This window comes from Mytilus trossulus, unplaced genomic scaffold (assembly GCF_036588685.1).
Source record: "Mytilus trossulus isolate FHL-02 unplaced genomic scaffold, PNRI_Mtr1.1.1.hap1 h1tg000050l__unscaffolded, whole genome shotgun sequence".
Lineage (NCBI taxonomy): Eukaryota > Metazoa > Mollusca > Bivalvia > Mytilida > Mytilidae > Mytilus > Mytilus trossulus.
In genome coordinates this window covers 4,210,343-4,224,850 of record NW_026963292.1, presented here as the reverse complement: position 1 = coordinate 4,224,850, position 14,508 = coordinate 4,210,343, and the positions used below count along the sequence as shown (strand labels likewise).

Here is a 14,508-nt window from a genome sequence, read left to right as displayed (position 1 = left end):
TTTTTTTGTAAATTAATTATACCGTTAGTTTTCTCGTTTGAATTTTGTTGTTCATTTGTCATTTCGGTTGCTTGGAGTGTGGGATGGGCTTTGCTCTTTAGTGAAGTCCGTGCGGTGACCTATTTTGTTAGTTTTTTGGTCATTTCGTCTCTTGAGGTGAGTTTTCTCATTGGTAATTATAGATTACCACATCTTCTTTTTTATATGAAAACATTTGATTGTAATCACTTAGCCATTACTCATTACTACATGTTTAAAAAAAGTGGTAATGGAAACGAATCGAAAAAATGAAGAAAAAAAATGTGACAGTTCTGACTTGGTACAGTTAATTCCTAATTAGGTAGAAAGTCATTGATTAAACGTTGTTTTATAGCTTGCTAAACCTCTCACTTGGATGACATTCGCACAGAAACGAAATACACGTATGTTGACATCAATATGAGAGAAGAACAAACAGAAAAAGATACGAAATGTCATAAATTGAGGCACAGAAATCAATATTGTGTTATAATCTTGTATACTATAAAAACAAACAGCTATGTCAACAAAAAAAATTAAAATGTCACAAAGACACCCAATAGACACTTCCATCATCTACATAATATATACATGAAGTTCAATTCTATGGTAGTAATGTTTTGTCCATACGGTCATTGCTATATTCACTGGTTCTTAGTTGTAGCTCGTTAAAGAGGCATCTTCCATTAACTATTGACTACTTGAATAATATTTTCCCCAATAGTGTATATCTCGGATATGTCAAGTGTTGTCCGTTGAGAAGTACTTTGAGTTTATTACGGACAATTAACGAATATTTACCAACAAATATTTAAATATGCTTTTAAATTGTTAGATACAGAGTATCATTCGAATTGAAAATGGATCATGGAATCTGACATTTTCCTATGCAATAATTCGTCAAATTGTTCGTTTTGAGCAACTGTGAATATGTTTTTCCAGTCACCAATCTCACCTGAAAAATATGAAAAAAATACAAATCGTGGATAAATAAAGATGGATAAAAATAATCATGTTGCAAACATATATTAATTACTTGATAAAATTGAGAATGGAAATGGGTATGTGTCAAAGAGACAACAACCCAGCCAAAGAGCACACAACAGCCGAAGGCCACAAATGAATGAATTAATAAATTATGTTAGTCGTGTTCGTGTATAAAGTTTTTTTTTTTTTTAACTTGTATCGATTGCTTTTTTGAAATTATTTTTTGAACGACAGTGTTCCATTAACAGGTATTATTTTCGAAATTTTCTCGAACAATTTACGAACATTTTTTCCAAGTGAATGTAAATCCGGAAAGCGCTTCGGGTGTTTTGTTATCATTTTGTAAATCAGTGTCAACGATGTCCCACAACGGTTTACTTTAAGGGCCTTACATATAATCAACAAAAAGTCATTAATTGATATTCACCTTTCCTATATAATGTGGACTGGCCTTTAGGATCAATTGCTACCAAATCATCAGCTTTATTCTGTTTCATGTATTCAAAACTACATTTTTGTTCTATCTCACTGTAAAATAAATCATCTCGTTCGACACAGAGAAATTCACCCAATTTCCTCACGTTTACTGCAAAATTCTGAAAATGAATTGGTTGAACTTTGATAACATTCACATGAAATTTTCACACCCTATTAGGTTTTATATCAATACATAGTTGCATTGACAACAGGTCATAGGGACATATATTTTTTATTCACAAATATTCATTTAAAAAAAAATATATAAAATGTTCGTGCTTGTCCGCTGAAAAGTTAACTAAATCACTATCCCCTGCATATTAAACACTTAAAGGGGAAGATATCAAATGAACATTCAATCTCATAATCACCCTGTATGCATTTTGCTTATGGTTAAAGGTCGTACGATGTATTAACTTATCTGTCGTTAGGTCTCTTTATAACCGAAAAACGGCTGAATATTCGTTTCCTTTTAGATTGCATCAATCAAATGCCATAAAACAAACAATTTCCCTGATAAATAATTGTCATTCAACAATGAGAGCACTTTAACCTGCTAACAATTTCTGATGACACCATGTAGAAATACATGTCATTTACTTTTAAAGAACAGAAACGTCAATAATAGTCCATTATGGCATTTACTCATGCATAATTGGGACATAATTATTTACAAGCGAGTATATCTATGACAAAGACACGCAGTCTTCATGTACGCACACTTACTGCCGATTGCATTGAGTGTGTAGGTTATAAAGGTAATATCTTTGGTTATCTAGCTTGCTAGCTGAACCGTGAAGTCATTGTTAGGTTAGGAAAACTACTCTCTTAGTAGCGTATACAAGTCTAACAGATAACAGTCTGTAGGACAAGGCTACTTCGACAGGAGGGTAGTATACCTTACCCAATAATGACTCCACCGTTCGGCTAACAAGCAAGCTTACCAAATATATAACCTTTACGTACACACTAAATGCAATCAGCTGTAGGTCTTGTGGTTTTAATCTTTACCTTCTTTAAGTCTTCATAAAAGATTGGAAATATGTTTTTCGGATTTGTCTTCAGTGCCGTTGACCATTCTAATGTGTAATCAAACCAATCTCCGTACACTCGCGGAACTGAAATAAAAAATATCATATTATGACTAATTATTGCATGGAAATATAAAATATGCCTCTTTGACCCTTATTCCTTTTAAAAGATACCTTCGAATTATCAACAATTACATTTCTAACTTCTACTTTAAATTTCAAAATTAAGATGTTTCAATTTTAAAGATCGGCATTTTGCTTCTGAAGAAAGAACTTAATGGTAGATACTTTGTAGCCCTCTCTTCGAAAATCTTACGGGCTTCATTATAACAGGCATATATACTGGTTGTCCGTTAAAAGGAATATCAGTGTCACAGTCCGATGCGAATATTTTTTCGTAGCAAATTACATACTTCTTTTCTTCTCTTTTTATTATAACCAAATGCGACTTAACATGGAAGTTTTTCATACTCTTGACATGAGTTAAACCATAGGTCCGACTAGTTATTAAGAACTTTGTATCGGATGGAGCATCTTAGTTCATTAATAGCTTTTGATTAGACAATTTCTGCCTGTTCAATGCACAGAATATTTGCAAGTGTAACCTCAAACGTTGGCTCGACAAGGCCACTTCCTCTTTTGAAATTATTTTTTCTTCCATTTTTTAAATTATTTATTTGACGACGATGGAGTTGTGCACAATACATGTATGTCCGTCTTCACCTCTTCATTTCCGTGACTTTTGTATAATATTTTCTACCTTAACAAATCGCACACCATTTTTAGTTTTACATTTATAAAAAAAAATTAGTTATCTAAACTAAAAATATATTACAACAACATTTAACGTACCTCCTTCTTGCATGTTTCGATTGAAGTAATCAGACCATTTCAGATTTTCCAATCCGGGCATTTTCCCCAATATTGCAAAATAGTACGATGCCAGTCTATCTTTTGGATTTCGCAGAACTAAAACTGTTTTATAAGAATTTTCTAAATGCTTTTCGGGCAGAAATTTTAAAGGAAGATGTGAATGAATAATTCGTGGATCTGGTCTATCTTCGAACGCTGCAAGTCCTGTGTATTCAAGATTACTACTCAATACTGTTTCTTTTGTTACATCACAACTTCCGGAAAGCAACATGGAGATGATTTCTAACAACCAATGCGAACCTGTGTAAAAAGACGAATATCATTTGTTATAGAACTGTTAACTCAAAACTTTAGAACAAACACATGTTTATTATGAAAATATTAACTTTTGAATTTGCACATGTAGCTCAAATGTCAACCGTATTTTTTAGCGTTGTTTAGGCTAAAACATGTGCTGCATGCAAACGGCTATACTTTTATACTATGAACTAAAGAAGTTTAGTAGGCAATTATGGTTAACATTTATCAAATTAAGGTACATGTTCAACTGTTAGATTCAATATAAAAAAGAAGATGTGGTATGATTGAAATGAGACAACTATCCACAAAAGACCAAAATGACACAAACATTAACAACTATAGGTCACCATACGGCCTTCAAAAATGAACAAAGCCCATACCGCATAGTCAGCTATGAAAGGCCCCAATAAAACAATGTAAAACAATTCAAACGAGAAAACTAACGGTACTATCCGTATTTCTGTTGCAGAGCCTTTTTTATTATTATTTATTTTGTGCAGTATCTCACATATCTAATGGATTTTTGAGTCCAATGCTACGAATGTTTTATGGCAGTCTGTATTGATAAAAATGAAACAAAACAAAACTTCTCACCTACTTAAACGAAATTCAAAAGCAAATTCAAAAAGCACAAATGTGTATTGCGCAGCTTGACAATATTCATGTAATAAGTGGTACGGTAAGTTACCTGATTTCATAGAAGAACAGAGCAGAATGTCCGATTTTCGTGATTCAAAATTCTTTATATCTAGCATCTTTTTTTCAACATCGTTTGCGAACTCTGGGTAAGCCGGAAGTAAAATACCCTGGTAATACGGTATTTTTGATCTGTAAAAATCGAAAATTAAAAAGGTGTAAAATACTTTACTGTACATTTTGTTCGCGATGCCCTTTTTTGTAGTATTGTTTCAATTCCAAAGAATGTTATTCATACATACATTTTTTGTCACTTATAAGGTTGTGTGATTTTGTCCCGGAAAAAATATTACAACCTTTACTTAATTGTTTAGCTTAACCTGTAGAAATCCTAAAACAAATGAAATTTCACTTCCATCAATTATTGTGATGTTTGTAGATCTCACATGCTTACTTGTCGAGAAATTATACAAAAACAACGTCATCACAAGTCGACATTGGCGCCCGACTTATATATATCATGTTAAGAAGCCCGACTGCGGTTCACTGCGGTTGTCGAATTTTCTCGCTTTGGTAAAGACACCTTTGGTGGTCTGGTGCTGTGTTGAACTATTTGGTCGGGTAACTGTCTCGTTGACACATTCCCCATGTCCATGCTCTATATATTTTAAACATATTAAGTTGCTACATAATAAATACAAGAAAAACTAAAATGTGAACAATTCAAAATTCCCAATAAGGAGGAACCAGGCAGAAGCTAGCGAACAATAGCTAGCGAACAATAAGCCAGCGAACAATAAGGCGATATATCGAGAAACCAAAAAACAGAATAAGACAACAACGGCCGTTAAATAAAAAAGTATTCAAAAAGGCAGAAAATCAGTTAAAATATAGCAATTTTAACTCAATTTTGAAATGGTTTTTATCCAATCCATTGATTTAACAAGTCGCATTACTTTTTAGGCAAATGTTCAGTTCCACAATAACTCTGCATCTATCAACGGATTATTTGTAGGTGTAGGGCCACCAATGCACCCACTTCAATTTAGAACGTATGTAAAAGTAGTCCTACCCTGTAAATTATAGCACCTTTTATGTCATTGTTTGATTAAGAGCTCACAATTTGAAAAAAATGTCAAAAAAATTAGGGGGGTCGGCCTATTCCAGGGCTTCTAGAGAAAAATAATGAGGGGTGTCACGGGAAATGACTATATAGGTCTTGTAGAGGAGAAACAGGCGCTTCTTTTGCGCTAGGTATCGAAGGGCGCTATGTTCAAAAATCTAAAACTAGGGCTCAAAATTTGAAAAAAATGTCAAAAAATTAGGGGGGTCGGCCTATTCTAGGACTTCTAGAGAAAAATAATGAGGGGTGTCACGGGGTATGACTATATAGGTCTTGAAGAAGAGAAACAGGCGCTTCTTTTGCGCTAGGTATCGAAAGGCGCTATGTTAAAAATTCTGAAACTAACGCTCAAAATTCGAAAAAATTGTCAAAAAAATGGGGGTAGGGTCGGCCTATTCCAGGAGTTCTAGAGAAAAATAATGGGGAGTGTCACGGGATATGACTCTATATGTCTTGTAGAGGAGAAACAGGCGCTTCTTTTGCGCTAGGTATCGAAGGGCGCTATGTTCAAAAATCTGAAACTAGAGCTCAAAATTCGAAAAAATTGTAAAAAAAATGGGGGTAGGGTCGGCCTTTTCCTGGAGTTCTAGAGAAAAAAAATGGGGGGTGTCACGGGGTATGACTATATAGGTCTTATAGAGGAGAAACAGGCGCTTATTTTGCGCTAGGTATCGAAGGGCGCTATGTTCAAAAATCTGAAACTAGGGCTAAAAATTTGAAAAAAATGTCAAAAAATTAGGGGGGGCGGCCTATTCTAGGACTTCTAGAGAAAAATAATGAGGGGTGTCACGGGGTATGACTATATAGGTATTGTTGAGGAGAAACAGGCGCTTCTTTTGCGCTAGGTATCGAAAGGCGCTATTTTCAAAAATCTGAAACTAGAGCTCAAAATTTGAAAAAAATGTCAAAAAAATGGGGGTAGGGTCGGCCTATTCCTGGAGTTCTAGAGAAAAAAAATGGGGGGTGTCCCGGGGTATGACTATATAGGTCTTATAGAGGAGACACAGGCGCTTCTTTTGCGCTAGGTATCGAAGGGCGCTATGTTCAAAAATCTGAAACTAGGGCTTAAAATTTGAAAAAAATGTCAAAAAAATAGGGGGGTCGGCCTATTCTAGGACTTCTAGAGAAAAATAATGAGGGGTGTCACGGGGTATGACTATATAGGTATTGTTGAGGAGAAACAGGCGCTTCTTTTGCGCTAGGTATCGAAGGGCGCTATGTTCAAAAATCTGAAACTAGAGCTCAAAATTTGAAAAAAATGTCAAAAAAATGGGGGTAGGGTCGGCCTATTCCAGGGCTTCTAGAGAAAAATAATGAGGGGTGTCACGGGAAATGACTATATAGGTCTTATAGAGGAGAAACAGGCGCTTCTTTTGCGCTAGATATCGAAGGGCGCTATGTTAAAAATTCTGAAACTAGAGCTCAAAATTCGAAAAAATTGTCCAAAAAATGGGGGTAGGGTCGGCCTATTCCAGGAGTTCTAGAGAAAAATAATGGGGGATGTCACGGGATATGACTCTATATGTCTTGTAGAGGAGAAACAGGCGCTTCTTTTGCGCTAGGTATCGAAGGGCGCTATGTTCAAAAATCTGAAACTAGAGCTCAAAATTCGAAAAAATTGTCCAAAAAATGGGGGTAGGGTCGGCCTATTCCTGGAGTTCTAGAGAAAAAAAATGGGGGGTGTCACGGGGTATGACTATATAGGTCTTATAGAGGAGAAACAGGCGCTTCTTTTCCGCTAGGTATCGAAGGGCGCTATGTTCAAAAATCTGAAACTAGGGCTCAAAATTTGAAAAAAATGTCAAAAAATTAGGGGGGTCGGCCTATTCTAGGACTTCTAGAGAAAAATAATGAGGGGTGTCACGGGGTATGACTATATAGGTATTGTTGAGGAGAAACAGGCGCTTCTTTTGCGCTAGGTATCGAAGGGCGCTATTTTCAAAAATCTGAAACTAGAGCTCAAAATTTGAAAAAAATGTCAAAAAATTAGGGGGGTCGGCCTATTCCAGGGCTTCTAGAGAAAAATAATGAGGGGTGTCACGGAAAATGACTATATAGGTCTTATAGAGGAGAAACAGGCGCTTCTTTTGCGCTAGGTATCGAAGGGCGCTTTGTTCAAAAATCTGAAACTAGGGCTCAAAATTTGAAAAAAATGTCAAAAAATTAGGGGGGTCGGCCTATTCTAGGACTTCTAGAGAAAAATAATGAGGAGTGTCACGGAGTATGACTATATAGGTCTTGAAGAGGAGAAACAGGCGCTTCTTTTGCGCTAGATATCGAAGGGCGCTATGTTAAAAATTCTGAAACTAGAGCTCAAAATTCGAAAAAATTGTCCAAAAAATGGGGGTAGGGTCGGCCTATTCCAGAAGTTCTAGAGAAAAATAATGGGGGGTGTCACGGGATATGACTCTATATGTCTTGTAGAGGAGAAACAGGCGCTTCTTTTGCGCTAGGTATCGAAGGACGCTATGTTCAAAAATCTGAAACTAGAGCTCAACATTCGAAAAAATTGTCCAAAAAATGGGGGTAGGGTCGGCCTATTCCTGGAGTTCAATAGAAAAATAATGGGGGGTGTCACGGGATATGACTCTATATGTCTTGTAGAGGAGAAACAGGCGCTTCTTTTGCGCTAGGTATCGAAGGGCGCTATGTTCAAAAATCTGAAACTAGAGCTCAAAATTTGAAAAAATTGTCCAAAAAATGGGGGTAGGGTCGGCCTATTCCTGGAGTTCAAGAGAAAAAAAATGGGGGGTGTCACGGGGTATGACTATATAGGTCTTGAAGAGGAGAAACAGGCGCTTCTTTTGCGCTAGGTATCGAAGGGCGCTATGTTCAAAAATCTGAAACTAGGGCTCAAAATTTGAAAAAAATGGTCAAAAAAATGGGGGTAGGGTCGGCCTATTCCTGGAGTTCTAGAGAAAAAAAATGGGGGGTTTCACGGGGTATGACTATATAGGTCTTGTAGAGGAGAAACAGGCGCTTCTTTTGCGCTAGGTATCGAAGGGCGCTATGTTCAAAAATCTGAAACTAGGGCTCAAAATTTGAAAAAAATGTCAAAACAATGGGGGTAAGGTCAGCCTATTCCTGGAGTTCTAGAGAAAAATAATGAGGGGTGTCACGGGGTATGACTATATAGGTATTGTTGAGGAGAAACAGGCGCTTCTTTTGCGCTAGGTATCGAAGGGCGCTATGTTCAAAAATCTGAAACTAGAGCTCAAAATTTGAAAAAAATGTCAAAAAATTAGGGGGGTCGGCCTATTCCAGGGCTTCTAGAGAAAAATAATGAGATTGTCACGGGAAATGACTATATAGGTCTTGTAGAGGAGAAACAGGCGCTTCTTTTGCGCTAGGTATCAAAGGGCGCTATGTTCAAAAATCTGAAACTAGAGCTCAAAATTTGAAAAAAATGTCAAAAAATTAGGGGGGTCGGCCTATTCTAGGACTTCTAGAGAAAAATAATGAGGGGTGTCACGGGGTATGACTATATAGGTCTTGAAGAGGAGAAACAGGCGCTTCTTTTGCGCTAGGTATCGAAGGGCGCTATGTTAAAAAATCTGAAACTAGAGCTCAAAATTCGAAAAAATTGTCCAAAAAATGGGGGTAGGGTCGGCCTATTCCAGGAGTTCTAGAGAAAAATAATGGGGGGTGTCACGGGATATGACTCTATATGTCTTGTAAAGGAGAAACAGGCGCTTCTTTTGCGCTAGGTATCGAAGGGCGCAATGTTCAAAAATCTGAAACTAGAGCTCAAAATTCGAAAGAATTGTCCAAAAAATGGGAGTAGGGTCGGCCTATTCCTGGAGTTCTAGAGAAAAAAAATGGGGGGTTTCACGGGGTATGACTATAAAGGTCTTGTAGAGGAGAAACAGGCGCTTCTTTTGCGCTAGGTATCGAAGGGCGCTATGTTCAAAAATCTGAAACTAGGGCTCAAAATTTGAAAAAAATGTCAAAAAATTAGGGGGGTCGGCCTATTCTAGGACTTCTAGAGAAAATAATGAGGGGTGTCACGGGGTATGACTATATAGGTATTGTTGAGGAGAAACAGGCGCTTCTTTTGCGCTAGGTATCGAAGGGCGCTATGTTCAAAAATCTGAAACTAGAGCTCAAAATTTGAAAAAAATGTCAAAAAATTAGGGGGGTCGGCCTATTCTAGGACTTCTAGAGAAAAATAATGAGGGGTGTCACGGGGTATGACTATATCGGTATTGTTGAGGAGAAACAGGCGCTTCTTTTGCGCTAGGTATCGAAGGGCGCTATGTTCAAAAATCTGAAACTAGAGCTCAAAATTTGAAAAAAATGTCAAAAAATTAGGGGGGTCGGCCTATTCCAGGGCTTCTAGAGAAAAATAATGAGGGGTGTCACGGGAAATGACTATATAGGTCTTGTAGAGGAGAAACAGGCGCTTCTTTTGCGCTAGGTATCGAAGGGCGCTTTGTTCAAAAATCTGAAACTAGGGCTCAAAATTTGAAAAAAATGTCAAAAAATTAGGGGGGTCGGCCTATTCTAGGACTTCTAGAGAAAAATAATGAGGGGTGTCACGGGGTATGACTGTATCGGTATTGTTGAGGAGAAACAGGCGCTTCTTTTGCGCTAGGTATCGAAGGACGCTATGTTCAAAAATCTGAAACTAGAGCTCAACATTCGAAAAAATTGTCCAAAAAATGGGGGTAGGGTCGGCCTATTCCTGGAGTTCAATAGAAAAATAATGGGGGGTGTCACGGGATATGACTCTATATGTCTTGTAGAGGAGAAACAGGCGCTTCTTTTGCGCTAGGTATCGAAGGGCGCTATGTTCAAAAATCTGAAACTAGGGCTCAAAATTTGAAAAAAATGGTCAAAAAAATGGGGGTAGGGTCGGCCTATTCCTGGAGTTCTAGAGAAAAAAAATGGGGGGTTTCACGGGGTATGACTATATAGGTCTTGTAGAGGAGAAACAGGCGCTTCTTTTGCGCTAGGTATCGAAGGGCGCTATGTTCAAAAATCTGAAACTAGGGCTCAAAATTTGAAAAAAATGTCAAAACAATGGGGGTAAGGTCAGCCTATTCCTGGAGTTCTAGAGAAAAATAATGAGGGGTGTCACGGGGTATGACTATATAGGTATTGTTGAGGAGAAACAGGCACTTCTTTGCGCTAGGTATCGAAGGGCGCTATGTTCAAAAATCTGAAACTAGAGCTCAAAATTTGAAAAAAATGTCAAAAAATTAGGGGGGTCGGCCTATTCCAGGGCTTCTAGAGAAAAATAATGAGATTGTCACGGGAAATGACTATATAGGTCTTGTAGAGGAGAAACAGGCGCTTCTTTTGCGCTAGGTATCGAAGGACGCTATGTTCAAAAATCTGAAACTAGAGCTCAACATTCGAAAAAATTGTCCAAAAAATGGGGGTAGGGTCGGCCTATTCCTGGAGTTCAATAGAAAAATAATGGGGGGTGTCACGGGATATGACTCTATATGTCTTGTAGAGGAGAAACAGGCGCTTCTTTTGCGCTAGGTATCGAAGGGCGCTATGTTCAAAAATCTGAAACTAGGGCTCAAAATTTGAAAAAAATGGTCAAAAAAATGGGGGTAGGGTCGGCCTATTCCTGGAGTTCTAGAGAAAAAAAATGGGGGGTTTCACGGGGTATGACTATATAGGTCTTGTAGAGGAGAAACAGGCGCTTCTTTTGCGCTAGGTATCGAAGGGCGCTATGTTCAAAAATCTGAAACTAGGGCTCAAAATTTGAAAAAAATGTCAAAACAATGGGGGTAAGGTCAGCCTATTCCTGGAGTTCTAGAGAAAAATAATGAGGGGTGTCACGGGGTATGACTATATAGGTATTGTTGAGGAGAAACAGGCGCTTCTTTTGCGCTAGGTATCGAAGGGCGCTATGTTCAAAAATCTGAAACTAGAGCTCAAAATTTAAAAAAAAATGTCAAAAAATTAGGGGGGTCGGCCTATTCCAGGGCTTCTAGAGAAAAATAATGAGATTGTCACGGGAAATGACTATATAGGTCTTGTAGAGGAGAAACAGGCGCTTCTTTTGCGCTAGGTATCAAAGGGCGCTATGTTCAAAAATCTGAAACTAGAGCTCAAAATTTGAAAAAAATGTCAAAAAATTAGGGGGGTCGGCCTATTCTAGGACTTCTAGAGAAAAATAATGAGGGGTGTCACGGGGTATGACTATATCGGTATTGTTGAGGAGAAACAGGCGCTTCTTTTGCGCTAGGTATCGAAGGGCGCTATGTTCAAAAATCTGAAACTAGAGCTCAAAATTTGAAAAAAATGTCAAAAAATTAGGGGGGTCGGCCTATTCTAGGACTTCTAGAGAAAAATAATGAGGGGTGTCACGGGGTATGACTATATCGGTATTGTTGAGGAGAAACAGGCGCTTCTTTTGCGCTAGGTATCGAAGGGCGCTATGTTCAAAAATCTGAAACTAGAGCTCAAAATTTGAAAAAAATGTCAAAAAATTAGGGGGGTCGGCCTATTCTAGGACTTCTAGAGAAAAATAATGAGGGGTGTCACGGGGTATGACTGTATCGGTATTGTTGAGGAGAAACAGGCGCTTCTTTTGCGCTAGGTATCGAAGGACGCTATGTTCAAAAATCTGAAACTAGAGCTCAACATTCGAAAAAATTGTCCAAAAAATGGGGGTAGGGTCGGCCTATTCCTGGAGTTCAATAGAAAAATAATGGGGGGTGTCACGGGATATGACTCTATATGTCTTGTAGAGGAGAAACAGGCGCTTCTTTTGCGCTAGGTATCGAAGGGCGCTATGTTCAAAAATCTGAAACTAGAGCTCAAAATTTGAAAAAATTGTCCAAAAAATGGGGGTAGGGTCAGCCTATTCCTGGAGTTCAAGAGAAAAAAAATGGGGGGTGTCACGGGGTATGACTATATAGGTCTTGAAGAGGAGAAACAGGCGCTTCTTTTGCGCTAGGTATCGAAGGGCGCTATGTTCAAAAATCTGAAACTAGGGCTCAAAATTTGAAAAAAATGGTCAAAAAAATGGGGGTAGGGTCGGCCTATTCCTGGAGTTCTAGAGAAAAAAAATGGGGGGTTTCACGGGGTATGACTATATAGGTCTTGTAGAGGAGAAACAGGCGCTTATTTTGCGCTAGGTATCGAAGGGCGCTATGTTCAAAAATCTGAAACTAGGGCTTAAAATTTGAAAAAAATGTCAAAACAATGGGGGTAAGGTCAGCCTATTCCTGGAGTTCTAGAGAAAAATAATGAGGGGTGTCACGGGGTATGACTATATAGGTATTGTTGAGGAGAAACAGGCGCTTCTTTTGCGCTAGGTATCGAAGGGCGCTATGTTCAAAAATCTGAAACTAGAGCTCAAAATTTGAAAAAAATGTCAAAAAATTAGGGGGGTCGGCCTATTCCAGGGCTTCTAGAGAAAAATAATGAGATTGTCACGGGAAATGACTATATAGGTCTTGTAGAGGAGAAACAGGCGCTTCTTTTGCGCTAGGTATCAAAGGGCGCTATGTTCAAAAATCTGAAACTAGAGCTCAAAATTTGAAAAAAATGTCAAAAAATTAGGGGGGTCGGCCTATTCTAGGACTTCTAGAGAAAAATAATGAGGGGTGTCACGGGGTATGACTATATAGGTCTTGAAGAGGAGAAACAGGCGCTTCTTTTGCGCTAGGTATCGAAGGGCGCTATGTTCAAAAATCTGAAACTAGAGCTCAAAATTCGAAAAAATTGTCCAAAAAATGGGGGTAGGGTCGGCCTATTCCAGGAGTTCTAGAGAAAAATAATGGGGGGTGTCACGGGATATGACTCTATATGTCTTGTAAAGGAGAAACAGGCGCTTCTTTTGCGCTAGGTATCGAAGGGCGCAATGTTCAAAAATCTGAAACTAGAGCTCAAAATTCGAAAGAATTGTCCAAAAAATGGGAGTAGGGTCGGCCTATTCCTGGAGTTCTAGAGAAAAAAAATGGGGGTTTTCACGGGGTATGACTATAAAGGTCTTGTAGAGGAGAAACAGGCGCTTCTTTTGCGCTAGGTATCGAAGGGCGCTATGTTCAAAAATCTGAAACTAGGGCTCAAAATTTGAAAAAAATGTCAAAAAATTAGGGGGGTCGGCCTATTCTAGGACTTCTAGAGAAAATAATGAGGGGTGTCACGGGGTATGACTATATAGGTTTTGTTGAGGAGAAACAGGCGCTTCTTTTGCGCTAGGTATCGAAGGGCGCTATGTTCAAAAATCTGAAACTAGAGCTCAAAATTTGAAAAAAATGTCAAAAAATTAGGGGGGTCGGCCTATTCTAGGACTTCTAGAGAAAAATAATGAGGGGTGTCACGGGGTATGACTATATCGGTATTGTTGAGGAGAAACAGGCGCTTCTTTTGCGCTAGGTATCGAAGGGCGCTATGTTCAAAAATCTGAAACTAGAGCTCAAAATTTGAAAAAAATGTCAAAAAATTAGGGGGGTCGGCCTATTCCAGGGCTTCTAGAGAAAAATAATGAGGAGTGTCACGGGAAATGACTATATAGGTCTTGTAGAGGAGAAACAGGCGCTTCTTTTGCGCTAGGTATCGAAGGGTGCTTTGTTCAAAAATCTGAAACTAGGGCTCAAAATTTGAAAAAAATGTCAAAAAATTAGGGGGGTCGGCCTATTCTAGGACTTCTAGAGAAAAATAATGAGGGGTGTCACGAGGTATGACTATATAGGTCTTGAAGAGGAGAAACAGGCGCTTCTTTTGCGCTAGGTATCGAAAGGCGCTATTTTCAAAAATCTGAAACTAGAGCTCAAAATTTGAAAAAATTGTCAAAAAAATGGGGGTAGGGTCGGCCTATTCCAGGAGTTCTAGAGAAAAATAATGGGGAGTGTCACGGGATATGACTCTATATGTCTTGTAGAGGAGAAACAGGCGCTTCTTTTGCGCTAGGTATCGAAGGGCGCTATGTTCAAAAATCTGAAACTAGGGCTCAAAATTTGAAAAAAATGTCAAAAATTTAAGGGGGTCGGCCTATTCTAGGACTTCTAGAGAAAAATAATGGGGGTGTCACGGGGTATGACTATATAGTTCTTGTAGAGGAGAAACAGGCGCTTCTTTTGCGCTAGGTATTGA

General features: G+C 38.4%; 1 protein-coding gene across 1 annotated transcript in view; it reads right to left on the bottom strand.

Moving 5' to 3' along the window:
- Positions 1 to 486: 486 nt before the first annotated feature.
- LOC134699238 (sulfotransferase 1E1-like) overlaps positions 487 to 14,508 on the bottom strand; it is a 42,807-nt gene continuing 28,785 nt past the window's right edge. Inside the window, exons 2-6 of the mRNA XM_063560848.1 lie at positions 4,375 to 4,514; positions 3,366 to 3,686; positions 2,494 to 2,600; positions 1,433 to 1,601; positions 487 to 973 (exon numbers count right to left, since the gene is read on the bottom strand). Coding sequence (XP_063416918.1) covers positions 864 to 973; positions 1,433 to 1,601; positions 2,494 to 2,600; positions 3,366 to 3,686; positions 4,375 to 4,514 — 847 coding nt within the window. The 3' untranslated portion in view covers positions 487 to 863. The remainder of the gene's footprint in view (positions 974 to 1,432; positions 1,602 to 2,493; positions 2,601 to 3,365; positions 3,687 to 4,374; positions 4,515 to 14,508) is intronic.